The sequence below is a fragment of the Takifugu rubripes genome, chromosome 3 (genome assembly GCF_901000725.2).
Source record: "Takifugu rubripes chromosome 3, fTakRub1.2, whole genome shotgun sequence".
In the NCBI taxonomy this organism is placed as follows: Eukaryota; Metazoa; Chordata; class Actinopteri; order Tetraodontiformes; family Tetraodontidae; genus Takifugu; species Takifugu rubripes.
This window is the reverse complement of record NC_042287.1, coordinates 12,836,630-12,864,565: the sequence shown is the minus strand read 5'-3', so window position 1 is coordinate 12,864,565 and position 27,936 is coordinate 12,836,630. Positions and strand designations below refer to the sequence as shown.

General features: G+C 43.8%; 1 protein-coding gene across 4 annotated transcripts; it reads right to left on the bottom strand.

The window, feature by feature from the left end:
* Positions 1-333: 333 nt before the first annotated feature.
* Positions 334-27,936, bottom strand: LOC101073257 (prickle-like protein 2). 4 transcript variants are annotated; one of them, XM_029834222.1, is made up of 12 exons: positions 27,867-27,936; positions 26,925-27,392; positions 23,109-23,202; positions 22,595-22,938; positions 9,020-9,204; positions 6,183-6,296; positions 5,962-6,099; positions 5,581-5,784; positions 4,702-4,888; positions 3,997-4,151; positions 2,673-3,474; positions 334-2,422 (listed from the first exon to the last, which is right to left on the bottom strand). In XM_029834222.1, the coding sequence occupies exons 5-12, from the start codon at positions 9,149-9,151 to the stop codon at positions 1,473-1,475; spliced, it is 2,682 nt and encodes an 893-aa protein (XP_029690082.1). In that variant the 5' UTR covers positions 9,152-9,204; positions 22,595-22,938; positions 23,109-23,202; positions 26,925-27,392; positions 27,867-27,936; the 3' UTR covers positions 334-1,472. The 4 variants fall into 4 exon arrangements, with proteins under 4 accessions (XP_029690082.1, XP_029690083.1, XP_011615707.1 ...); XM_029834223.1 differs by having other exon boundaries at positions 27,836-27,900; XM_011617405.2 differs by having other exon boundaries at positions 26,925-27,911.

The following is a 27,936-nucleotide window of genomic DNA, read 5'->3' as shown; positions in this document are numbered from 1 at the left end:
TTTGGCATCGTGGTAAAGATGCTTATTATGAAGGATCCTTTCACGAGTGTGTTTTAGCCCGGACCACTGGGACACTGGAGGGCACCGCGTGGAGGAGACATTTTTAGAGTGATTTGATGCCGCCTGACTCATCAGTTCAGACTGCCGCTACACAGTTTGTTATGTACACTGTATTTGCAAATGAAAATGATCAATAAGATTTTTAAAAAAGATGCGTACCAGACCAGACCAGGCCCCCATTTGAGGAATACCTGGCTGGTTCTGCACACAACTGCTATAAATGGTAGAAACAGGTTTAAAAATTTGCTTAAAACAGTACGACTTTCTGGTCATTCATTCAATTACACTTTATTTCCAGTATTAGACAACAACAATAAATTGACATGCAAGTCTCTCTATCTCTAAATTATGTTATACAAATAATGATTCTTTAATTACAAAATATATAAATATTTAAGACCATATGTACATAACATTTACATTACCACGGTACAGCCATTAGTTTAGTTTATTACTATACATACATCTAAGCGGGTATTATTTTTAATCACTTGGTTATTACTATTATTATAATTATTATCATTATTAGCTTTATCATAATTCATCTATATGTAACTGTCAAAAAACAAAGCATGTTGCAGAAGATAAAATGGGACCATACCTGACATTACTGTGCCTGAAAGGTGACGGAGCAGAGGCCGTCCAGCTCTCTGTCCTCGGTAAAGCATGAAGAGCTGCTAGTTAGAGCACGAAGTTCAACAGGTTATTTGTACAAGGTGATAACGGGGCCAGCGAGCCAACACTATATTCCAGCAGCATTTGGATTCCACTGAGGTAAACAATGACATAGCCTGGAATCTAGCACATAACTTTAACTACCCCGATACGATTCTTTTGGGGGGAGGGGGTCACACAGAATAGGTTTCCGAGCTCGGGGGCCTGGATCGCAGGGCTGACGTGAACAGTCAGGCCGCTGCGGTTTGACCAGCTTCTCCTCCTGTTTCAAGGAGAGCGAAGTCTAGAAAATGTAATCAGTCTCTCTGTAACATGGATACATGCACAGACACACACACACGTGATATTATTTACCTTGACCACGGTATATTTATTAGTCGACTCCATCAGTGCTCCCTGGTGCCATCGCAGGCCTTAAACATTTAGGTTGTGTAAGCCTGCCAAGCTTCCTCTTGTGATTAGATCATGGTGTGTAGGTGTGCACAAACACCCAGTGTAGAGTTGTATAAGCTCACAAGCACAAAATAGGCCCTTTCCTCTCTTCAACCACAACACACACACAGGCAAGCACTCACTCACTCACACACACACACACACACACATTCACTGTGAGCATTCTCACTCACCTTCCCACTCCCTCTGTTCAACTTCTCTGGTGTTTTCACTGTCTCCTTATCTCTCTCTCTCTCATCCTTTTTACTCTGATACTCATCCCTCATCATCCCTTTGCTCTATATCTAGGAAATTATGCAGTTTTTGCTCTTCTTCCTCTGGCGGGTGTGCAGCTGGCCATGAATTGGTCCGTGCAGAGGTCCATGATGGCCAGCCATCCCCGAGGGGCTGTAGCGATGACGCAAGTCCTCATTTTTGATGTAGCAAAGCTGCACGGGCCGAGGAATCGCTTCGCCCCGAAAATAACCCTCGTCTGCCTCAGACTCCGAGGAAGAGGAGCAGCTGGAGCACCAGGGATCTTGCGCCTCCACGTATCCGTTACCCCAACATGGCCCACCAAGACCCACGGGCTGCCAGCCAGCATTCTGCAGGGTGAGATCAGAGGTGGTGCGGGGGCAAGGTCGGTGTGGTTGCTGCCTGTACCCGCCCGCCTCGGGGCCAAACATCTCTCGAACATTACCAGAGGGGAGGCGATCGTAATCCTCCTGGACACGACGGAATGGTAGCTCCACCACGTGAGTGGGACGGTCAGCCACCAGGTGCAAAGCGTTGTCAGAACGTGAACGCCGAGAGCGTTTGTGATGACGCCCGCTGCGGTGCTGCCCGTTACCATGGTTGCCACGGTGGTGTTTGCGTCGTCTCGGTGGCGGCTGCTGTTGCTGTGACATGCCCTCCTGCCCATTAATGAGCCGACGGGGCATTCTGTCACTCATGGGAGGCATCCGCAGATTTCCACTGCTGCCCATCACACCCACGCGACCTTTGCCATCAAAGCCGAGCGGCTGCGGGCCGTCCCAGTACTGCAGCGGGTAGCCAACTCTAAAAGGAGCGTACGCATTATTATTGTAGGGTCGAGAAGAGGACAGCGACTCAGTGCTGTGGAACTGGACCGAGGAACTGAGGGTGCCCATGTTGCTCTTTTCAGACACGTTAACTCCGGAGTCTTTACTCAGGTCAGGCATGGAGAACCGAGACAGGTGCTCCTGTCGCTTAGTTGCGCCATCCAGAGAGTTACCTGTGAAAACCATTAAACTGAAGTCAGGCTTTAAGATGATATGCCATTCAATTACAGTGAACCTCTCCAGGAATTTGCACTATTCAGATCAAAACAAGAAATCCCTGTTTGCTGTTCCAAATCTCTAAAAACATTTGGCTGCTTTATGTATACAAGAAAAACAAGCAGTGAAATGAGACAACAAGAATTACCCAACCCCCCCCCCAAAAAAGGGAAAGCAAAATATATTGTATGATGCATTTAATAATACCTGCAGTATTAGAGATAGTAATAGAGTCCATGGATCCACGAGGAGTCTGTTCCAGAGGTGTGAGAGGCTCATTGAAACTCATGGCATTTATAGGGTTTCTCCTGGTCAGAGGGGGTCGGCCATTTCTCTGGAAACCATGAAGACTGATACTTCGTTTATCAGAAAAGCCTTGATTCTGGCTGGACATCTCATTGAAGCTCATCTGGGTGCGCAGCTTGTTAGGCCTGAACTCCTCTTGGGTGTGGTGGGTCCAGTTTTCATTGAAGGAGTGGCCCCTCAGAGCAGCCATAGGGGTCCTTTTGGCATTTCCTTGCTCTTTCCCCCAGGAATCGGGCCTCTTCCCTGGGTTGGCGGGACTCTGAGCTGCAGGGTGAGCATTTGCGTTGGGATTGTAGCCCTGCCTTAGGTTACACTGCCCAAGCATATGTATAGATGTTGGGGAAGGGGATGGTTCCCGCTGAGGGCCCTCATAAGCCGCAGGAACATAAGGGTCATCCCGGCTCATCCACACCTGGTTAAGGCTTGGGGCTCGGCTCGGAGTACGGCTGGGTGTGCGGTTTGGTGTTCTGCTTGGGGTCTGGCTCGATGAGAGGCTTAAATGGTCCATCTGAACAGAAAGGGCGTCGTTTTCAGCAGACAGACGGTCAGGCATGGGTGGAGGAGCTGACTGGCGGGCCTCTACACTCCTCCACTCCTGCTCAGCATTCCTGCGCTCTTTTTTCCCAATCTTGGTGCTGTGGCGGGACTCCCGGGAACGGGCACTTTGGAAAGCTGAGTCTGAGGAGTCAGACTCATCTGGATCCTGATTGATTGAAAGTAAACAATTAAGTGATTAAATTCAGCCAATTCCATTTGTCAAAAGAAACTGGTTAAGTTTTATGTGGCAGTTCTCTGTTCTGTTCTGGGAGCTTCATTCATTTTCCTCTACCTACACCACGGAAAAATAGCCTGAAGACCAACGAAAACTGTAAATAATCCATGTGCGTTTGTAAGACTCTTGCTTCATCAATTCCCCACAGAAGCCTTCTGCTTACACCTGACTGCAAGGACAGTATAAACAGAAGAATGGAAGCGTAAATGAAGAAGGAAGTTCACGCACCAGTGAACAAGTCTAAAAGGCTCCCGGTGTGGTTGGGTACCTGCACTCTGCACGCGGTCGTTAGGCTTTGAGTTGGGTCAACGCACAATTACAAATCAACCCTGAAGCAGGAGGAGCGAACATCCTTGACCCTTATTGGGTTTACATCCTCAACGTTAGCCACAAATATGCCCCGGAACAGAGCAACAATCGAGCTGGTATCATTTCAGTAATAGTTTTGCCTACCTGGCCGGCACTGCAGGACCGTGAGCAGAAGATCTGACCCTGCTTTGGCAGGAATGGACGACCCAGCAGAGAACGCTTGCAGTGGGCACAGCAAAAGCATTCTTCAGTTGCATGCCAGTGCTGTCCATCGTACGTCATCTGTCCTTGGTCAATACCTTAAAGTGGTAAAAAAAAAAAGATGTTTATAACGTGACAGTGGTTATACAACTGTGGGCAGTACTGATGGAGCTTCAATGCTCCTTTAAATATGCACAGCCTGCAGCCTTAGTTTCATCATTACACATTAAATGAATCCTTTTTTGGTCCAGCTGCTTTAAAGGGGATAAAATGTCAAAGCCTATAAATGGAATGTTAAAAGTTAATGTGAATTTGTGCTCATGCACGGTCACTGCAAGAAAGCCCCAAAATGCACACGATGCTCTTAAACTAGAGGAAGGAAACATCTTTTACAGAAGTCATGAATTATTGGAGCATCCTCTAAAACAGCCTCCTTCATTGTTTGTCGGGGATGGGAGGATAATAACCATTCACATTTCACTGTCTTTTCTCCACCTCTCCACAGCTGTGGCAGACAAGGCTAACAGAGATAAGACCCACTCTTACAATAAGTGGCTATTACTTGATGTAAGTGTAGGGGGGCAAAAATATGTGAATTTACATAAATAAGTAGCGAGAAAAGAGCAAAGACAAACAGAAGACAGGTACCTATGTGTTCTCCGCATGCATCGCAGTACTCTGCATAAAGGGACTCAAAGCAGTTGCAGCAGTGTGGCCGTCCATCCTTCATGATGTAGCGCTGGCCTCCGAGGGTGGTCTCGCACTCATAGCAACAGAAGTGCTTCATGTGCCAGTGTCTGCCCTCCGCTTCGGTGCATTCATCAGCAAAGATTAGCTGTGTGACCCCAGACATTAGAACATTAATCGGGGGGGAGTATCATGGCATAAAGTCCCTAAGATGAAGTGAGGCCACAAGCTAATGTAAACTCATTCATTAAACTGGGTTTAAACTAATCTGACACCAATTTGCAGTCGTGACATTTTAATAATTTAGGAGCATGGTCAACTGAGAGAGATCTGACAATTGGGATGGATCAGGGGTCCATTATTGGCCCGCAAATAAACTGTACGCTTTTATCTGCAGGGCAGTAGTTGAAATGAAGCAATGTCCTCGTTAACATATACTATACGACACCTCCCAGTTTGTTTGAATGTTTTTTCCTGTTGCAAATTGTAATTTTAAAAAAATGTTGTACGTCCTGTAGTTTAAAGTGCCCTGCAAAATAAAACTATATAGCTCACGTGAAATTATGTATGACTTGGATGGAAATAATGAGAGATTAAGAAAAATGATCCCCATAAGAGATTAAAAACACAATATTTCAGATTATTACCACCCAAGTAAGAGAACATTATCGATTTAGCATATCGGCAAAAATTAAAATTTTGTCTGGCCTGGATGTTATCAGTAGTGATGACAATCAGAGTAATGGCGACATAGTCTCTCATCTGACTACATTTAAATGCCAGAGCCATGAATCATTCAGCCATTTCAAACCCGCAGGGGCTACAAGAACAGAAAGGCACCTCATCACAAGCGCAGCATCGGGGTTTTAGCCTCTCAGCATGGTGCCGGCCACAGTAGATTTTGCCATCCTGGTAGAAGTAGATGAGATCTACCAGTAGCTCTTCACAGCTGCCACAGACAAAGCAGTGAGGGTGCCAGCACTGTCCATGACCGGCCCTCGCAGCGAAAACCACAATGTCTCCACCGTTAATCTGACCACCGCACTGAAGAAAAAAAGAGCAGAACAGGATGGGAAGAAGGAAATGATGGTGTGGAAGAGGAGAAAACAAGGAGAGGGGGATATACTGTATGTATGCTACAAGCTGGAACAATAAAGCAAAAACAAGGGAGTGTCATGATATTTGAGGCAATACACAGGGAATAAGGATGGTCAGTTTTACCTTATCACAAACAGCCCCACTGATGTTGGGAGGGAAAGGACGGACGTTGCCTCTCCCCAAGTTGTCCTTCTTCCGTTGGTTGCTGAAGATCTTCAGCTCTCGTTTCTCCTCCTCATCCAAAATGTTGCAATAACGGACCTGAGGAACAGGTTGTCATCTTAAAAAACACTGGAGCAAAGACGAAGTGTTCGTTTATACTTCTGACTTTAACCTTTTTGTACCTCATTGTCGTGCGGTGGCAGCTGGTGAAGCAGTTGCTTGAGCCGATATTTCTCTCCAGGACTGTTTATATATGGGACCTTCTCCTCTGGCAAGGAATTATAATACTGATGAACCTAAAAGAAACAATAGCAAAACTGAATAAATATTTTGGGTTGTCACTCCAAAGACGTCATTATAAATTTGTAATAGTAATTTTAATTATCCAGCGGCAACATGATATATTAGGAAGTCTATTGAATATTGACTCTTATTCATCTAAGGCAAAGCTGGTAGCATTGGGGGAAGGAGATAATTAAAGGATTTAGAGGTCTTTCATTCATCGATTGTGACAAGCCCTCCTTTGTTTCAGAACCATTCAACAGGGTCTTTATGGCATACATGCCGTGCTTTAATAATTACCCTTAAAGAGTGCCTGAGATTTGTGCTGCAGCGCCATAAACTCTGCTACCGCTGCAGACACAGAGGTAATCTTGGCTGCTTTGCAATTAGATTTAATGTCTCTGCAGTTGGACTTTGATGGGAAAAATATAGATCTGAAAAGTACACTTTTAAAGTCCAGCTCCCGTTAAAAAGTTACTGATCAAACCTTATCATTTATTCGCTAATCTCCCAACGATCGGATCTCTTTGATCCAGCTCAAGTCTTTAAATCATGTTCCGTCTCGTGCCTGCGTGAGTTTATACATGCCATCGGAGCTTCCTCCCACTGACCAAAACTGCGATGTCCGTCAGCGATTGATTCAGCCTGTGGTGAATAAAAAAATGAGCCTCCATGTGTCAGCGTAGGGACGCAGCAAGTCCACATTTTGTTGGAGGAGTGACAACAAACCTTACACAGTTAGCAGCACACCTGTGGCTCGGTAGTCAACCATAGCTGCCATCATTTTCACTAAAAACCATAATGTTTTCACTCTGGAGCCCTTTTTTAGAAGCTCGTGGATTGTGTCTGGACACCGTTCTTGTGTAAACAAAAGGCATAACTGCAATGAAACCTTGCGTTTTTGTTGTCGTGTAAATGGGCACAAAGACTTAAAACTGCCCCTGGGTGAGAGTGAATGAGTGCGTGTCCTGTGATGGGATGGTGAGCAGTCCAGGGTGTATTCCTGCCTCTCACCACGACTGCTGTGACAGACGCTAGCAGCCATGTGACCCTGACTAGGATGGAGCATCCTGCTATCACTATAACTAAAACTGGTAAACTTTGTAGTGATGCTGCTTCCTCCAAGGCAGATTTCCACAACAGCAAATTTTGTTTTCTTTATTTTATCAGGGTGTAGACAGATCTTATCTACTGCCCCTGATTTTATGCAACACCGACTTTAAGATTAAGATGTACTTTATTCATCCCCGTAGGGAAATTGAATTGACTTTGGGCTCTTTGTAGTGTAATGACCCATTTAGGTGACATCTTCATGGATTACATGACCCGCGGTGCAAAGGAGGTGATGTATCTGAATGTAATATCCTGTTGTTCCTGACTCACCCGCATATTTTGTTCTGCACTGGTGAGGGTGACACTGAGCCATGGGCCAGTTTTATAGTGAGGGGATTTAATACAGTAGCTTCTTCCATGAAGGACAATTTTGGAGGAGACGGTAAGTTAAATTTGAGATGTCAAATATTTCAACAAGCCAATTACGGCACAAATTGACCTAAAGACATTGAAGATGTACCGAGTCAGGGACTAACAACGTGCAGAATGCCGATTAAAATCCGAGTCACATTAATGACATTGTGTGGAGAGGAATCACAATGACAGGCTTAAAAATAATTAATGCATTAAAAAGCAACGGACAGCTACAATTGCCTGCACCCCCTGTTGGATGAGAGACGCTTCACCCTCTTTCAGCATCCTGTCAAGATGGATGACTGGAGAAAATGACTGTTATCAGCACAGCCTGTCATCTGTTAACACAGCCCTGGGAGGCCGGTTACATTAGTGTGATGGCCTTAAAAGAAAAACAAGTTTATTTATTTTTATTTTTAAAAACAGCAGCATCTTTTTGAAAGAGGACAAACCTTTTTTGGGGGTGTGTGCACGAATTATTACATCAGCTCGGGAGAGAGGGTAATTAAAATGCATTTAAACTGCAAATGAGCCCAGACTGGGAATTGCGAAAAGTAGCTGCGCAAAACAAATGCCAAGCTTTTTCGATTAGGCTTATCTTAACATTCACTAAAGCAATTTACCTCCATACCGTTGGGAATCACAGCAAAGCTGTGCTAATCTGCCGCATAGTCCACAAAAACATGATACCGGATCCACTTCTGTAGTTTCCTCGGTTAATTTGATGGTAGTCAGGGAGTTTCTTACTTTACTTTTATAGTGGAATTCACAAAAAGGCAGACATGAATAACTTCAGGCGTTAACCAGTTGGCCGGTGAATGCAGCTGTGGTTCCTTTTGCTGCTGTATTCAATCCTTCCCGCACTGAACCTGGTTCCAATCAGCTTTAGTTTTGCTTCTGACAGCTAAAAATGTCCTCACAATTACCCTTCCATGAAATGTCTGACAGCTAAATCTCAGTGATTTCATGTGTCATCCCCTGCCCTTCCCTCCTCCGGCCTTTTCAACTCAAAGACACTAAAACACCATGAAGGAGGTTTGAAGACAATAATGATTCATGGCCTTATTTTCACATGGCTACATTTTCCACATCAGGATTATTAGCCAAAAGTCACTCTATCATCCAAGTAATTGAATTATTCTGACCGATGCAATTTGATACAGTCTGACTACGACGGAGCAGAATGAGCATTAGCTAATGAACCGCTCCCTGTGAAAGGAAAAGCGAGTGTGGGTTGAAAGTCTGCGAGAAGGTCGCCTGACTGACGTACCTGCTCAGGACTGAGGCCCGGGGGGACCCACACGTATTCCTCCAGCGCACATCCAGAGTCGTCGTCGGAAGTGGAGTTCCTCTGGAAGTCATACATGAGCTTGGTGATGGTCTTCTCCATCTCCAGCGACATGGCTGCCACTACATGCTCCTCTACCCTGATCACCTCGGTGGACACAGGTTCCCCTGTCAGGGAAACAGAGACAGAAGTAGTTAGGGATATTTTTGAACCTCAAATGATATAATTCCTCAACTGACAATGATGAAAACAGGTTAAAAAAAAGTTCATTTACTAAGAACTATGGGTTTTGTCTTTTCTCAAATATAATAGAACACGGTAGACCAAAAACCATTTTCAAATGCCCTTAATTGCCATGAAGCGAGCACACAGACCATGCTGTTAACTGGGATCCTTATAAAGGATTACAGGATTTTCAGAATTTTGCAGGATTTGCATAGAAAATTGGCCTAAATTGTTGCACACATGTACAATCACTTTAGCAAACTACAGTACACTCAAATATTAAAAAGGGAGCAAATACAAATATGCTCTTGTGAACTGATGCAGCGGTACCAGCATTATTGCATATACCATGTTTACTGATATCATGGTGTAATAACAGGATTAGGTGGGTCTGGTTTGTGTTGATTGTCGGAGCCTTTTATTCTGTGATTTGAGCATTTCTAAAAATATGTGGTGTTGAATCAGGCATAGTTTTATTTTGTAAGCAAATTCAATCTCACATTAGTCCAGCTGTGCTAACATTCGTGATGCTGGAATGGCACAGATTATACCTGAAGAGTTTGTTTAAATCCCTGGAACAGCACTAAATGTTACAATATCTGAACCAAACTTATATATATACACCATTTAGCAGTCCTTCAGACATCACCAGGGTAAACTACCACTGCTCTCTGCTGGAAAAATGTCACAATAAATGTGCTCCTGGCAATGCTGAGGGTTAAATCAGGAATCCAAGAATGCTTTGGGACTCGTATCTGTAGCCGATAAATGTAATAGCAGACAAAATATTTCAGTTGACTGACTGACGAGGCAGCATTAGCAACCTTACAAAGCTCCTGTTTAAACCAGTACTGACAGACACGGGGTGTATCTGCATCAGCCGCTTCACTTGAAGGGATGGATTAGAGCTCCCTTCTTCCTCCTCCAAATGAGAGTGAACAGCTGCACATATTACTGACACATGAATAATTAACAGTAGGCGAGCAGAAATTGCCTCATTAGAGTATGACAATGAGGAGCAAACTGAAGGTAGAATGTGTCATGAGCGACTTCAGTTCTTATTGTAAGATATTAGTCAGCTTGTTGGTCTTATTGTCGGATCATGGCGTGGTTCTGGAAGACAGTGCGTGTCTATAAATCTGCCGTGAGAATGAGCTGTTATTGCTCTTCATCCGTAGGTCAGCAGTCAAGTTCATGGCTCTGACAAAAACCCAAAGACTGCAGGCTGGCGAGGATGTGTAAACAGTCTTTGACATTTTGGTCCGAAGGGGTTCAGACCCTGCGGCTGATCCGTTTGGATCATTCCTGAGAGGAAAACACTGCCGAATGTCGACTCTCATGTGCCTAAATATTAGCAGTGAGATCAGAATGTAGATGATGAATAAAATAAATTATGCATTATTAAACATGCTGTGAGGAGACAGTTACCAACTGCACCACCGCGCTGCTACGTTGTAAAATCGACAAATGACAGTTGTTGCGTTGTCAAATAATTGTGATTAATCCCCTTTTCTCCAGCGTGAACTTTGCTAGCGTGAGGGAGCGATGGCGTCACAGAGTGCGCCAGTGTTTTGATTAATGGTCCCTTCACACCACTTATTAAGATGTTCTGTAAGTCTCTGCTCCAGATTGTTACACAAAGGCGCAGTGTCGGTGTCAGGCTGTTTAAATGCAGTGAGCAGAATTTACACCTAAACTTTGGTACAGAAGGCTGCTGATGAGTGTGTGAAGTTCTGACGTAACAGAGCAGGCTGGGCGCCCGGGCATAACACTCTGTCCTTCCCCACCAAAAAGAGAAAAAAAAAAGCTAGCTTCCATCCCGGTCCATCCTCTCCATAGACCAAGTTCAGGAGATTCATGGCCATTAAAATGGTAAATGGTCGCACTTTGGTTGCATTGAAGGAGGGAAGAGGAGAGTGAGCCCACGTCTCCATTGTAGCAGTATCACACCCATGTTCTTATTCACTAGATATTTTGGAATGGCAATAGGCTCATTACACAAATTCTCCTGTTTGGTTTAAAAAAAAGGACCATTTCACGACCACGAGCGTCACCTTGACCTAATTACCTGTATGTGCAGACTCCCTCCTACACTAGTGTCCTCATTGCATGGTCAGTCTCTACTATAGATCTTTACTGCACAACTGTCTCAATATTCTAATGTCCTAACGGTTTTAAAATTTCACTTTCAGTATTTGACACTAATGACTGAGCAGAAACAGAGTCAGGTGGGAGAACACACGTCTTGGACAACACAACTGCACATCCCTGAAACAGAAGAGAACTGCAGGAAGGTTGGAAAAACTGCAGGTTGCTGTGGCAACCAAGTGAGGTGCAAAGTATTGAACGACACCCATTTACGAGAAGCTTTTAAGAGCAGTATATTTCTGTACGTTTCAATAGAGCACGAAAATAGACATGTAATGTACACGGTGTTTCTCTTTCAGAGTATGTTGTTTCGTACTTACATAATTGACAGCATGGAGGCATTTCACAGATCATCAACCACAACAGGGGCTAAATTTAGCTGTCCATTATTTTTTTCCCCCAACTTCCAGTTAGATCCAAATTAACAGCCTCTTAATTTACACATTAATTAACTGGGAATTATCAGCAGCCCTGCAGAGAGAAGATTTTGGATTGTTGGATTTTAAGACCAAAGAATAGAGGATGTGTGTATGAAACCTCCACAGCTACGCAGAAAATACTAAAGAATGGTGGGTATTCAGAAATGGGGGGCAGAAATAATAGATACAAGCTGTAGATGGAGTGTTAAGAGCATGCCTCACCCACCTCCCTCCTTCCTCCTCCCATCCTCATGTGCCTCTGACAGGCTCTGTGTGGGTGTGCATGAGAGGAAGAGAAGAAGAAGAAGAGAGAGAGAGAGAGAGAGATGGCAAAAAAGCTCTTATTTATGTAAAAGCTGACATGAGAGGAGGTACTCAGCTGAATCACTGAGCATGATCAAGGCTCTGTTAAACCAATCCAAACTTACTTTTAATCCCTTCATAAATCCCATTATTAATTACCACCTCAATGTGCATACACAGACACCAGATTTTCCCACTCCTTTGTATTCACCACTCGCCATTGCTTCTTCATTTTTCACCCATTCAAGTGAAAAGGTTTGGCCCGAAAACATCTGTATATTTACCCAGGTTTAAACACTCATTTCTTTATCCCTTTAACACACAAAAGCTGTGGAGAAGAAGATCCTAATCATCACAACAGGTTCTTGGTTGTCAGCCAATCTCGGAGCTCTATGCCGGCAATTACGCCATTGCAAACAAACAGTATGTGCAGTGATTGTTGGTTCACACAGAAATTAATCAGCCTCTGCTTGTTGCAGGCTGCTCATGATTTGGCTTACTTTTAAACTATTGCTACATGCTTGAGACCGAAATCTGCAGCGGGCTCAAAATAACCTCTCGCTCCCTCTTCAACATCCACAAGAATATTTTCAAGGCACAGAATAATTTATCCGGGTGAATTATGTGCCCAACTTTGTGTCTGTGTAGCTTTTAGCATTAAATTTGTGGTAGTGGTTTAATCCCCCCCCCCCTTATTATCTTAAAAACATAAAAACTGTGAAACACACCACTTCATGCTTAATTTGTCTTTAGCTTGGTTTAATAAATAAAACCAGCAACTAAAGTAAAAGCAAAAGACACCATTATTGAATTAGATGGTGTCTTCGTGTGGCTGGTGCTGGTGTGGGCTGCAGCGCTGTGATGTCACCGGATGACGCAGAACCCTGAGCTGACCCGACCAGCTGAGCACATCTGCTACCTGAAACTCACTCTGCGTTTCTGCCTCGTCAATATTCTAGCGGCAATTTTGGCTCTGTTAATATTCATTATGGAGCCAGTTTCCTGTGAGGAATGGTCACACATTGTATCTGCAGCACAAAAAAATGGATCAATTTGACTAATGTTGACAATTTTTCACCAGTTTATGTGTACCGGATCAATATCGGCTGGCAGATTAGCCTTCACCGGCAATTTGCTGAGCTAGTGGGGTCTGGATTGAAAACCTCAAGGATCTCTAGCTGACAATGGGATGGACACGACGTCCCTAATCTTCTCACACAGGAACACCTCGTTTTCCATGTCCAGCTGTTCTGTTGCCCGCTGATGATGGGAATTATTTTACACAGCAGGAAAGTGAGCGTGACCAAGCAGACTAATATTCAATCCAGGATAATGGCACAGGAGCCGGTAGGAGTCCAGCTTGAGTAAATACAGCCACCCCCCTGCCAACTCAGCGGGATGAGACCCTTGTAATGAAAGGGAAAGAGGAAACCAACAACAGCGCGCTAACGGAAAAAGCCAAGAAGCTAACCAGGAAAAGTGTGATTCATTTACATAAATACAGATGGAGGAGGTGAGCAGTGTGTGTGTGTGTGTATTTATTTTACATGCAACTACAAATGCAAATTACAAATTTTTGTAATTATTTTATCAGAAGCTTTTTTTTTAACCGATTCTTGCCTGTCAACACATCATAAACCCGAGATTAATGTAACCACGTGAGCGACGTTCTCTCGCAGAGCCAGTTTGCTCATAAATCTGTTATAAGGATTAAATTCTTAACACAGCTTACACGGATCAGTACTAACGAGAAATTAATTGAACAGAGTTGACCCTATAGGAAAGAAAAACAGCTCTGTGGTTCAGCCAGAAGAACAGACTAAGAAAAGCTCAGAGTGGGTGACTCGGTGACATCACTGGGATCATGTGTGTTGTAATGCTGTCCGCCAGAAAACAGAAAACGGGTGTTGGAGCGCAAATGCAGTCCAAAATTGTATTTATTTATTTTTTTTAAAAAAAGGTTTAAATCAAAGAAAAAAAAAAGATAAAGCTGACATACACGTCGGTGATGTGCTAATTACTGGAGGTGTTTCTGAATTCCAAAGCAGGGCTAACCCTTACTTACAGATGCACAAAATTTCACAGGGACCTGAAAAGCTGTAATTAAAAGGGTGACACATTTCTGCTCCTCTCCCACTGTGTGTGGGATGGCCTGAAATAGAATTGCAGGGTTTCAACGGGCAAATCGCTCTCTTCATCTCCACACAGGCACCATCCAAAGGCAAAAAGGATACCGGCACCTAAGCCCCCCCTTGTTATTCTACATAGTGAGCTGACAGACGGGCAGATCTAATGACAGCCAGAAGTTGTGGACAAGGCAGTGCCATCACTGGTGATCCAGCTCTGAAATGGCAGCACAAACACAAATGGAGAATGGGTTTGCAGACCGGGCAGGCGGCGATGCAAGTTCCCCCTCGACCGCCGCTGCTGAGTCGCTAACTCAGGCTAATTCTTGTTGTGCGATGCCATTTACACCATTTACCGATGGGTTTAGTCTTTAATAAGGGGACCAAATTACTCCATGGCGGCTTGCAAGGTTTGCACATGTACTGGCAACGATTTGTGTGTTAATGTGAGAGTGTATCAGAGAGGAGAGAGTCTGTTGCTATGCATTTTTACATGTCCTCCCACTGGTTTCTGCACATAAAGAATGATGGCAGAAGGCAGCTGAATGTGAGCTATTTCCATGTGATGCAACAACACTTCAAAAAGAAAACAATCCATGAAAGCCTTACTGTCGCCTTAAGAGGATGGTCGTGTCCCTGAGCCATCTTCTCGCTGAGGGAAAAGGGCCTGAACCTCCTGAATTGCTTGTTGTTTCACAAGATTGCTCCATTACACCAATGGATTTCAGCAAATCGGACGCTTGCTGGGTTGATTCGAAGTCTATAGCAGTTTAATCTGTGGTCAGGAGTCGCATTATATGGGTCATTAACTAACTTCTGACTCAAAATACTGGCTTTCATGGTTCCTGTCCAAGATGTCGTTCAGAGATCGGTATAGAAACAAGGTTTGAGGCTCTGATGGTGAAACATAAAGTGAGGATTTGTTCCATATCTGCATTGGCATTATAGAGCAGGAAGCAGAAAAGCTAGCTGAGTGTGCACCATATGAGGGTGTAAATTGGGAATAGACAAATCAGCAAAGCCCCTTGAAACTCCACCACCAGCAATATTGGTTGTGCTACTGTAGCCTCTGCTCTTAATGTCGGGAGCCCAGGACACACTGTGGACAGTTGGGTTTCAACCCAAATTCGGAAGCATGAGTCATCTGACACCCTCATTCTTGTAGCCTTGCTTTATGACGAGCGCTTTTTAGCTACAAAGCACACAGCAACAAAAATGAGTCACGTCAGAGTTGTTTGAACAGAAAAATCAGTTGTCTGTATGAGCACAAAAGAGCCGAGAGGACATATCAATCAGATCTCAATAGATGAACCCAAGGCCAAGCAAAGTGGGTATGTGTGTGTGCTTCTATTCTACTTAATGACTGGTAATCACACAAAAAAAACATCAGGACCTTAGACCATTATCAGGTAGTCACCTGGTAAAATCACCTTCATTTCAAATCTAAAATAGAACCTTTTCTCCCTCTGTGATACACCGATGACACATGGATACGCAAGGTTGGAGCCATTAAAGGTCAAAGCCACCGTGACCTTTCTATCTCAAAGGCTTTTTTCAGATTTGGCTCACAGCAAAATGCACATCAACCATAGCCACCCCCCCCCCCCTTGCCCACACACACACAGACACACACACACAAAGGCAGAGCTCCCAAATCAGATCAAAAGATATGACCTATGATGTTTGTGGTTGTAATCATAAATTAATGAGTGCTTTTATAGGGAACCTCTGGTGGTTCTGCAGTTTGTGGTCCCAAAAATACTACAAACACACCGACATCTGATAAATTCAAAGATTTAAATAGAACTCTGGATGTTTGTCGCGTGAAGCAATAATGGATCACCCGGTCAGGTATCTGTGTGGAGGTCATTAATGTCATGCATAAGCTATCATTTTGAATAAAAATAATAAGTATGTGTGCCACAGCATTGGGCTGCAGTATGTACAAGTTCATTTCCATAGACCATAATGGTTTTTTCAGGTATATTTAACTTCCATCACAGGGTATTGGAGCCTACGTGTGTCCATCTTACATTACAGACAAAAATATAAAATGAACCTTCAGCTACTCAGTTAACAGCTGAGAGGTACAGACTTTGTTATAGGAAATAATTAACTAATTAGAAAACCTGGTGGCCATTAGTGGTGACTTCCCACAGCTGAAGGACAAAGAGAAAACGACGCACTTAAATCGATCATAGCAAAACCCTAGGGACTGTGTGAGTGTGTGTGTGTGTGTGCATCTGAAGGCAAAAATATTATTACAGGAAGAGGGCTAATGGACTAAGGTTGGTTAATAGTGTGAATGTGAGACTGAGATTATGTGTAGCAACTGGGAAAGGATTAAAGGATAGCTAGTGTAGGAGGAAAGGAGACTTGGAATCTGAGAAAAGACGCCAATTCCCAACTGATCACACTCTTGAAGTGAGGACAAAAGAGAACACAATTCACACATCAAGATACTTATGAAATCTGCGTTGTTCAATCTAATACATTCATTGTAACACAATAAAAAAAACATGCATGTTGTTCTGAGCATACAAATGTAGAGAAGCCATTAGAGGCATGAGAGAGGAATGGATGAGTTAGATAGATGGAGGTTCTGATGATGCGGTCTCCTGACAGATGAGACAGATGACGGCAAGGAGCAACAGTTGATGCAACAGCTTTCATACTGCTCAATGTTCAGACTTGTCCTTGAGTGCTGACAGAACACGTTGGGAGTTTTGAGAGATTCTCCTCAAAGCCTTGCAAATGTGTCTCTATACAGTTTTATCTGCTTCCTCTTCCTGTCTGAAGTCCCCCCCCCCTTTCAGTTTAAGTGACCACAGTCGTGATGAAAACCTGACCCCAAGACACCGATTTAACGTCCTCCACAGCATAAACCACAGAATCCCCTACAGGAATGGGCTGACCTTCTGCACCAAAAGTGGCCCTGGAAAGGAAACGTGTGGTTGGAGAAGCAGCAGAAGCCACAAGGATGACTCTGCAAAGACAGGGCCATTAAACTGCGCTTAAATATTCTACATTAACACAGCTTCGGTAGCCCGTATATCCACACTGGAGAGTTAAGTGATTTGTAAGAACACTACTTGTATAACAAATGGACATCTCTCTGATAAAGAAAGTAGTATGGAAACTGATAAAGGCAGTCGGAGGAGCATGCGAGCAGCAGGTAGCTGTGAGCTTCTGGGTTGCCCCGAGGAAAGAAGAGAGCGCTGCAGAGCAGAGGGACTACTGGAATAATGGTGATCTACGTAGTTCCGCTTGATGACGGCGCTTTTAGAGACAGCTTGCGCAGAAAGGGATCCAATCTGTCTGTTTGAAGGATGTCAAGAGTTTGCTAACATGTTTGTGGTTGGTTTACTCGACCATCCGATGGTTAATCCTCCAAGTGTGTTTGTCAGATCCGTGCGCAGCGCTCGCAAGTATAACCAGATTTTACGCAGAACTCTCCGGGGACATTCCCAGCAGGCTTTATCAACACAATGTATATGATCCGACCGATTAAATGTTCATTTTGTACATTTATGTACGAGGGGAAAATGAGCCTGTTGGATAATTTAAAACCAAATGGTCTTAATTATGGATGGCAGTACCCTAAAAAGAAATGATTTTGTAGGGCAGGATGGATGTCTGTCCGCTGGTCAGATAATCTCTCTGGCAGCGTCTCGTGGGAATCGTTCCAATAACCGCAGAGTTATTTTCGGGCAGAGTTTCCAGTGAATTTATATTTAATGATCCTTTTTCTTCGGCGTGGCATCAATCTGACTTTTTTTCGATCTGGAAATTCCAACAGATGGCTTCAGTGACAATGAAGATGTATGTAATGTGACAATTGCAGTTTTAGTTGCAAATGGACCCGACTGATTTCCTTTAGAAGCCTTCCGCACTGCACGCGCTTGTGTCACCATCTTAAATCTGTTCCGGCTGTGCAGACAAATAAATCTCAGCTGCAAGAATCTTTGTATTTCATTGTTAGTGTGAACACAGATTTTTTTGTCCACGGTCAGTGGAGTGCAAAGACCCAAAGGATCGGACTTTCATGCAGACAATTTTACTCTAATGCTGTAATATTCCATCAGTCCGCGCCTGGTTTGAATAATTAATTGAATGGCATTGGCTGGCTATTGGGAAATACATTTGATTTAGCAGATGGATGCAGCAGATGTAGTGGCTGGACTGCAGAGGGAAGATAAAGCAGAAGAATGATTTGGGATTTGTGAAGAATGTATTTATAGTATAAGCTAAGATTAGTGGAAATAAAGTCTGCTAATTTTCTTTGAGCCATGGTGAGATTATCAGCAGTAATTATGTTTATGAGGAAGAGGAAAAACTATAGAAAAATGCAATATTTGATTGGAAATATTGAAACTACTCAATATTGCATAATTAAATAGTGATCATTCTGATGTAGCAGGTATTAATTGTGTGCATAGCCGCCTCGTTAACTTTCCACCTGTTTGCATCCAGGGGTGAACCAGCACATCAGTCCCCACCGGCACCAGCTGCAGAAGCATTTAACATTCTGTCGTCGCTCCTCCAGTACAGTAGGCTTGTGCAGAAATGCAGCGTCTGGTTCTTTCAGATTTAACTCCTGATTCTGTCAGTTTGACGTTGACTTAGCACCAACCGTGTGTGGCGCTCTCTCTCTTTCTCGCTCTGTTTGAAGCCAGTCAGCACTTTCTGGGATGAAGAAACTGGGTTGAAATGGAAACAACTCGGGTTTCACCTTGAAAATGATCAACCTCTGTGGCCTCTTCCGTTTCTACTCCCCACCTTCCTGGGTTTATTGATCCAATAAAAAGGGCTTTAAAATAAACTGTCCAATCAGAAAGCAGAGGAGCAGATGGCAGGAAGAGAGAGTCTCCAGATGGGGCTGTGTTGTTGTTTTTCAGAGGGTGATATTGAGGTTAATAAAGAACACCCCACCCAGAGCGGAGGTATTTGACCACAACTGCAGTGACTCAGAACGTCATCCTGGATGTTGCTGAATACAGAACCCCTGGTCTCAGCACTATTCTGGGCACCGTGATTGTTTTATTCTGAACAAATAATGTGCTGTTTGGGAGATGGCGGCCACAGTGGGGCATCAGCCGTGATACTACTCACTCCCGGCAATATCTTTGTGGCGCGGCATTCGACAAACACAGTCCTGGATCCATCGTGTCCCGCTGCATGTGTATGTTATTTTTTTACCTTCTTTATCTTTTATCTTTTTTATCTTAAATAAAGTGGTTCACTGTGACCTTCTTTGTAATGACATTTTCAACTTTCCCGCACCCCAAGTGGAACTTTTTTGGCTTAAAATATCAATAGGTGTTACAAATATTGCAAATTACTTATATATTTGTTATTCCTTTCATAGACTTACCTGTTGGACCATCAGTAGGGACGTCAAATAAAATCCATATGAAGCTCCTTATAAATAAAAGTTTATTATCTTGTTAACAGTATGATGTCAAACGCTGGTGCGAGGGCACAAACTGAACTGATCTGGATCATAATATGGCATCATGATACAGTCTGACAGGTATCGATCATCGGGGTTTCAATCATGGCCGTGTATTTATCGATCCTGCTTGGGGGACTGTTACATCCCCCCCGCAGGTAATCTAAAAGCGCTCGACCTCAGACTCCCAGTGACACCTGGGAGGCTGGGGTTAAAAAGGCAGCATGGCGAGCTGCTGAGGATCGCTGGGGAAGAGGATTCTGCTTTCTTTCATGTGGGGTTTTTCTCTCGGATGACTGTGCGTACAGGCTTTGTTCTGGCTGCGTTTGTGGCCGGTCTGCAGCGTGCAGTCTCTGGCTGCGTCACAGCCCACTGTAATGGCTGAACACTGCAGGCAGGAAAAAAGAGCCCCTGCAGTCTGCATATATTTATATCTTTTTGTTCCTGTGTACATGAAAACACACAATGGCAGACAAGCTGATCAGTGGGGAACCAGTTGTTAGTTTCATTGTCGATTAGTCCTTTGTTATTATTCAATGAAAACACTCAAACATTACCTGTAGACATTTTCTTCATCACATATACTGTGCACAGGACGCAGTGCGATCAATGAATGAATAACAATAAAAAGATTGAGGTGTTGTTCAGGAAGCACAACGGTTTTTCTGGAGCTACTGTTTGCCACAGATTCCTCGGTGACTCCCTGGATTCCAAATTTATTTAATCAGGTAGGGTGGGGTGAACTCATGGTGTCCTGATCGCTGTGCGCCGCAGGTTTCATTTCCTGCTCAGAAGCCCCCCCCCCCCCCCCTTTTTTTTTTGTACAGCACTGTTTTAAGCTATTCTACAAATGATCTCCATGGCAACCAGAGCTATCCTAAAACTGCAACAAAAAAGTGTAAATCCACCCTATCATTCCAACTACAAATCATTTATTTTGCACTGTATGCTTGGGTCCAGCATAATATGAGGTTTTAAAGGGGCTGATTTAATCAATTTTCTATTTAGGTATTTTTCTTATTTATTGCCGTCAGTCCCATTTTGCGTTATCAACCTTATATAAGAGAAAGGTCACAAAATATCTATTATTAAATGACTTGGTCATGGCATATTACATTATTAATCACCTCAGTGTAGTCTCTAAACACACAAACGCACGCACACAGCAGCTCCACGTCTAACCTATGATTTATACTGTATGTTTAGGCAGACTCCTTCCCTCTTTCAAGATAGGGGAAACAAGTCCAAATCTTAGCGTAACTTTCAACCCTGAAGGGATCCTTCTAGGGCCGCGAACAAACAGCCTTTGTGTGGCCGATAAGTTTGTGACTCAACCACCTGAACCGTCAGCATATCAGGGCCATAAAAGCAGCACAGAAGCAGAAATATCCTGTGAAAGCACCGCATGGGGCAGAGCAGCATGAGCTCTGAGACACCCGCCCACCCTTCCTGAATCAGCCGTTTCTGTGGCGACCAGTGCGGAGGGGGGGAAGGGGGGGGGGGGTGGATGGTGATGCTCGGTGAAAGTGAAGAGACAAACATTTGAGAGAGAGGATGGGTGGATGGATGGATAGATGATGGATGGATGGCAGAGATGTAGAGAGAGAAAGGCGTGATGAAAGGATGTGGCGGGGTCAGTGGGGAGTTAGAGCTGATTCCTCAGCATTTCAGCTGGTGACAGATTGACGGTGAGAGGCAGACAACTGCAACAACTGAGGGAATTTTTTCACTCTCTATGGCAGCGGAGATCACGGTCATGGCTCAGGGGTTTAAACCAGCCCCTGACAAGTGTCCCTCTGTGAAACCTCATTCAGCCATATGGTGCTTTTCTAAGCGCCACACCTCTCTGTCTTTCCTGCTCACAAATCAAAATCACTTCACTTGACTGCAGATTTTGGGTGTTTGGACACAATTAGGGGGGGGGGAAAGTTGTTAATTCAACAAGTTGTAGTCTGGATTGACTCATTCTAGAACAACCCTGGGGAGGGAGGAGGGGGTTAAGCAGTTATGAGCTGCCATTACACATCGCATCACAAATCGCAGTCCAGAATGCAACAGCACAGGTAATACGCACCACACGACGACACGGAGGAGAGGGCTGAAATCTCCAACTGGCTGGCAGATGAGAAGATCGATTTGCATCACAATAACAAAGACTTTCTCTGCAGTCACGGCAATTAGTTATTAAAAAAAAGCCACTACACCTTTTTTTACACAGCCTAAAGTAGACATAATACTGCGACTTTGTGCCACAGAAGCAACCATGCATAATCTCAATCATTCGTCCTGCATGATTGTGTTAAGCTCCATGTTTTGATGAATTAGACTTTGAACCTGCAACAAATTTACCATCTCATGGCCAATGCTTTCTTTTGGGAAAGATGCAGCATCTCTTTTGCGCAGCTGAGACAAAGGCAGTAAGCTCTAGAAAAACTGTAAGCCCGCAATGTAAACACCTGCAGATTTTCTCCAAATTTCTGTGCCTACACACGCCACAAATCACAACCGTGTTAAATCTGGCTGAAAAAAACAGCCTCTGCGGCGTTTTCATCGAGTTTTCCTTCGCAGTTGAAATGATTTGCACTCCTCCCACTTTGTTTTTTTGCGAACAACACATGGGTTTCACACTTGGGGAATAGGGGATAAACCAGATCAATTCTCTCCTAAATTTAGAGGAGCCACCTACCCAGAGCCTTTTCACTTCTCTCTCAGGTGATAAACAAGCCTTTACATACACTAATTCACACACAGACATGTGGATGTAAACAAAAATCCAGTCACATTCCCACACACGCACACAAATAATGCAGCAAATACGCAGACAGATGCCACATGAAGGTGTTGAGTGGCATTAGTGATGCTGAGAGTTCTGGACGGCGCTCACCTGTGTTCGTGGCTGCTGTCAATTCTGCTGTGCGATGTGGCTCAGGCGGCAGGCAGAGGTGTGCAGGAACTGTCGCTCACACTGGACACATACCAGAAGACTGGCCGGAGATGCTCTGCTCGCAGCTCACGGAAGGCTTCTCTCTCCTCCGTCTCCTCCTCCCGAGTCTCAGAGACAAACAGCAGCTCTGCTTCTGCTGCCCCCTCTCTCCGCCTTTCACACGTACTGTAGCAGCAGCAGCAACAGAGGGAAGGCTGGGGGCTGCAGACTGTGATCAGCAAGTCTCTCTCTCTCCCTCAGTCTCTATGCCTCTCCTCCAAGTCTAGCTCCAAGTAACCATGGCTCTGGAGAAAAATGGTAACAAAGTCATTTTTGCCCCCTTTTTATGCTTATTTATGGTAAATGATGTGTGACCAAAACCCCGCGCTCTGACACAATCCAGGCCCTCGAGGCTGTGGGAGATGGTTTTACCAACGCCTCCCCATTTTCACCACTCACCCACCCGTACACCCACCTGCTTTTCACCAGCCCAACACCAGCCTGTTGAAATGAGTCATCATCCCTCAGCCAATCGTACCTCTGATTGGAGCTTCAGCGTTAATGCTGGTCTGATTTCAGGAGAGGGTAATAACATGGAGATTTTTCAGAGAGAGGTTTGTATATTTGGGTTAAATATAGTAAGTATATAGTAAAAGACATTAAAATATCACTTGGCTATATGGATTTTTTTGGTTATTCGGTATGCTAATGTTTTAGCTCTGGCTCGTGCAATTGGGGACTGAAGCCACTTTGAGAGCAATAAAGTCTGGCTATGATAACTTTTCTAGGAAATTTAGGTCACTTTTTAAGTGGAGCACAAGCTTGACTGCTGGCCTCCCTCAAACCTGAAGGCTACTCTCTATACGCATATGGGGTTGTGATAGTCTTTTGTCTTTACTGTGTAGATAGGTCAATAAAGTCCTACATTGTGACCTGTAGATTATAGAAAATAGACTTCTTAGCCGTTTGTATCCTTGTCTGCCTGAAATGATCAGATTTACGCAACTCCTCTAGTCCAAAGAAAGGCCCGAATGGTCCCATCCTGAAAAGGCAACCTCAAATTATAAAATCTGGACGACCTCATGAAGCTGATTAAGTTGCTACCATTTCCTGAGGATCACATTTGTGTTCTAAGTTAAATGGAGTATCAAACTTTGAAAGGGCATACGTGTCTCACAGCGGCAGAAAATGCTCATAATGAATAACAGAAAGAAAACAAGGCCTTGACTACTCAGTGATGAATGGCCAGATGGCCAGGTAAGAATAGATTTGACATTTATGTCAAATACTTAAAAATATTAACAAGGATGTGACATTTCTCCACTCATTTAACCATGGCACTCATATTTTATGTGTTTGGAAAGAGTTCCGAAGGTAAATGGAGGTTGGGAAATATTTGTTTTTAATAACGTGTTTCATGGTTTAGTTCCACTTTGATTGGATCATTTAATTATGACAGGAATGATTACGTCGATCACTACAAGCCTTTATATCAATCCTCACATTTTCTCATATCATTGCCATGGATTTTCCTGGAAAATCATCATTTAGCTGGTCGTTTGTGAAGTGGTCTAAAAGAGAAGCCCGTTTCAGCAGCTATTAGTCGATGCAAATTTCCTGCTTCCTGTGCTGCCAGACCAGCTGCGCAGAGGCAAAAAAAAAGGTTCTGGGATTGTGATGTGACAATGTACAGTTCGGCTCCAATGGCTTAAAGAACCCAGATCTGTGTCTCGTTAGGGTAGAGAATCACATTTGTGTCCCTTCCGGTTGGCGTATAAATAGCCTCAAGTACATTTTCTCACCATTCTCCTTGCAAAATCACATTTCTTTGTAGGGTAAAATTATTCCAAAGGGCCTGTGGGATGTTGATGTTTCAAGTGGAGGTGATCCAGCAGTCAGACACAGAACTGAGCAAGAGCCAGTAAAGAGGTCAATTCAGAGTTCCGCAGAACTGTGACTGTTGTGTTTTCACTCTCAGGACAGGTCCTATTTTTCCTCGGAGGACATCCAGAATGCTGATGTTAAATGCTCCGAGCGGAGGGAGCTCCATCCTACTGAACTGCATTTTAGTTACCGGAGAATGTCTCTTCTCAGGGGGATGTGAGCAAGTTGCACAGGGGTGTATCACCCCATCAATGTGCCATATCAGGGAGTGAAAAAGCTGTCACTCCCTCAAACCTGAAGGCTTTGCCCCGGGAGTCTGCAGGTCAGAAATGGAGCAATGTCCAGTGTGGCTGCACTCACATGATCAGGTCATTGCTTGAGGATTATTATATTTTGTTAAATTTAGCAGCAAGTCAGACACTTTGCAAAGACTTGGCGTCAGTCGGCGATTTGTCGACACGCACTTGTCGCAAAATAGGACAAAAAGGCACTACCGCACATTATCTACATCCAGGGTTCTATCTGAATTGGTGCTTTTTCATATGGGAGAGAAATATAAAGACCATAGTGGAAGTCTATTTTTGTTGTTTCACTCATGTTTGCTCACAAAAACATGACCTCATTCATCTGAGACCAGATACAATTCACACATCTAAAGGCTGCAAGAACTTGAATCCCAATCGTGGAAAAATAGAGAAAACACAGCTTTCCCACGTTCCTGTGGGAGAAAACAAACACATTTTCAGTTGAAATGCACCCCGAGACACGTGTTCTATTTTGTCAGGCCTCGCTTTTTCTACCTGACCTTCTTCATCTCGATGTAACATCATTTCCAGGTAGCTCTATTTAGCGAAGTGCGAATATTTACAAGCCTGCCCAGGAGGCCCTCCACTCCCAGTGCCCCTTGTTCAATTAACGTTCCAGTAGTTCTTATTCTGGAAAAAATATCTATATGTAAGCGAAGGCTATCACACATCTTATCGGAATGAAGGTGCCACAGCAGCCCTGAGAGCTTTCAGGTGATGAGCTATTGATTTGGTGATGGCTCAATGCACAGACGGAGATCCACAACACAAGAGGAGGAGTCACATGGCAAAGATAATCCATTTTCATCAGCTGGTCAAAGCGGAGGGATCACAGCATTTATGACCGCCACAAAAACAACTCTGGAAAAAAAAAAGATTTCGACAATTTTTCCAGGTTTGTGTATATTCCCCTGGATGGTGTTTGAACCCCTGTGGATTATAAACAGCCATCTTAAGGAGGATGATGTTATAGCATCATGGAAGCATAAAATGTGAGTCAGCAGGCATCTGAACATGTCGTCAATCTTTCTCTGAACTTCTGGGCTATTGTGTTGTCATTCTTGTCAGCACAACAGCAAACACACACACAAGTTAAATTGGATTTGGTCAGGAATTGCAACATGCATGACTACAACACTGTTAAAAATCAATATATTTTGCCTGTGAGCCTGAATATGAGCCTGTTCTTTTCCTCTCTGCTCTGCTGTAAATCTTTTTTTTTAGTTGCTCCAGTATTACTGGGCCAATACAAAAATCCCATAAAAATTAAAACCTGAAGTTAGAACATGCAGTTCTGATTACCGGTAACTAAATTTGGAACCACACCAGTTCCAACAAATGCTCTGTTCAGTAGAACAGTGTTTGCCACCTTTGGTTCAGTTGAAATGAGCCAAGAAATGTTTAATCCCATTGGTGTGTATGATACAGGTGACACACTGAAGGGAGTGTAACTCTGCATTTTCACCTTTACCTGTCCTGGAAGACTCAGTCCAGGAGAGATTTCGTGGCGTCATGTTAAAGAAAGAAAAGCCCACTAGTGTGACAATTTGTGTGATGGATGGAGGGAAAACTCCAGCAGAGGACTGGAGTGCAGGACAAGTTACCGAGACTCAACCGTTACTACCATAAATTCCATGGCCTGAGGATACAGGCTCATTTGTATTTAGCACCTGTCTCAACAGCAGTGCTGAGCCCAGAGCAGAAACCTTCTGGAGCTGCCAAATCCACTTTGGGTGGCCGTAATTAGATAAGACACCTTATCACAACAAGTTACAAAAAATGGGATGGAAACCACATGGGTACACAAGTGCAGTTCGTCCTTTAATCTCACCTATTTGTTTTCATTTTCTCAAGATGCCACCATCACAGGAAACGCACGAGCGCCTATTAAATTACGCCCACGTTCTCGTCTCTGACCATTAGTGTGATAGCGGATCAGAACCTCCCCCCTCTTTTCGAAGTCAGGTCCACCATCACTTGCACAGAATCATTATAAGGAGGTTGTTTCTGATTATTTTTAACGGTTCTGTTTGTGGCTTTCTTAATTGAAAGGAGGCTCTGACTGACGTGGTCAAAAAAATGTTAAATAAATGTTCATTCACCTTTGGAAAGTCTGGGTTAACTTTCTGGGTCTTCGCCCCCAAATGAAGCAGAACCTGGCTGGAATGGGACAGAAAGTGCAGCTCTGTACACTTCAGAAGTCCTGGAGCTCTTCCTGTCAGCAGTCACCTCGTTCAGCAAGCCAGTTTCTTTGGAAGCCATACATGCCCACGCTGTTCCTTTCCTTCTCCAGATTTTTCTCTTTCCAGCAATCTAATGCATGATTTTTTTTCCCTTCTTGGTTACATTTTTCTACAGCATCTGAGTCCAGGACTTTTTAAAAATTTTGTTGTCAAGTGAAATCAGCCTTTCCTTGAATGCTTTCACCCATTCTCGTAATTGCCGTCCTTACGGTAATGAAAACCTCTCTTGTATCGTAGACAATGGCACTCTTTCGACCCTCCTCCACAATCTCCTTGAGTTTTTCTCGATGTTATGGAGGCTTCTGGCATCGACATCAGTTGTCTTCACTGAGCTTACAGAACATCAACAGATTCTTTTTAAGAACAGATAACATTGAGTGTGCCACTCCTAAATGTTTCATTAGCTCTAGAGTTGCTTAATTCGGTTTCTCAGCATAATAATTTAGTTTCAACTGCTTTGAGATTTTTGCAATGCAAAGAAAATATTCTGTAATCATTGCAATAGAGGGGAAAATGCAGGATAAAAGAATTGTTCTTAAATTGTGTTGACCACAATAGAAAGCAAAATGCAGCGTATGCCATCTAAATTACAAAATGCAGTGGGCGGAGCTTCCCCAAATTGCGCCGCCAAGCCCAAACTGTCATAACCAATTAACTTTTCCGTTATTGTTTAAACTGCTCCTGCCTTTGTACACCCTCATTAAACCACGACACAGATAATCTGCCATGTGATTAAAACACATTTTTCGACACATTCGCCATTTACCGACCATTAAGCAGGTAAGAAGAGGGAAAACAAACCGCCAGGTGCGCGCTGCGCACCCTCCAGATGGCTTCCTAAAACGCCCCCTCCTTCAGGTGCTCCTCCACA

Coding starts and splice junctions, on each gene's coding strand:
- LOC101073257 (XM_029834222.1), bottom strand. CDS start 9,151: ATGTCGCTGGAGATGGAGAAGACCATCACCAAGCTCATGTATGACTTC. Junction 6,297..9,019: donor CGGGCCTCAGTCCTGAGCAG/GTACGTCAGTCA, acceptor TGTTTCTTTTAG/GTTCATCAGTATTATAATTC. Junction 6,100..6,182: donor TGCCACCGCACGACAATGAG/GTACAAAAAGGT, acceptor CCTGTTCCTCAG/GTCCGTTATTGCAACATTTT.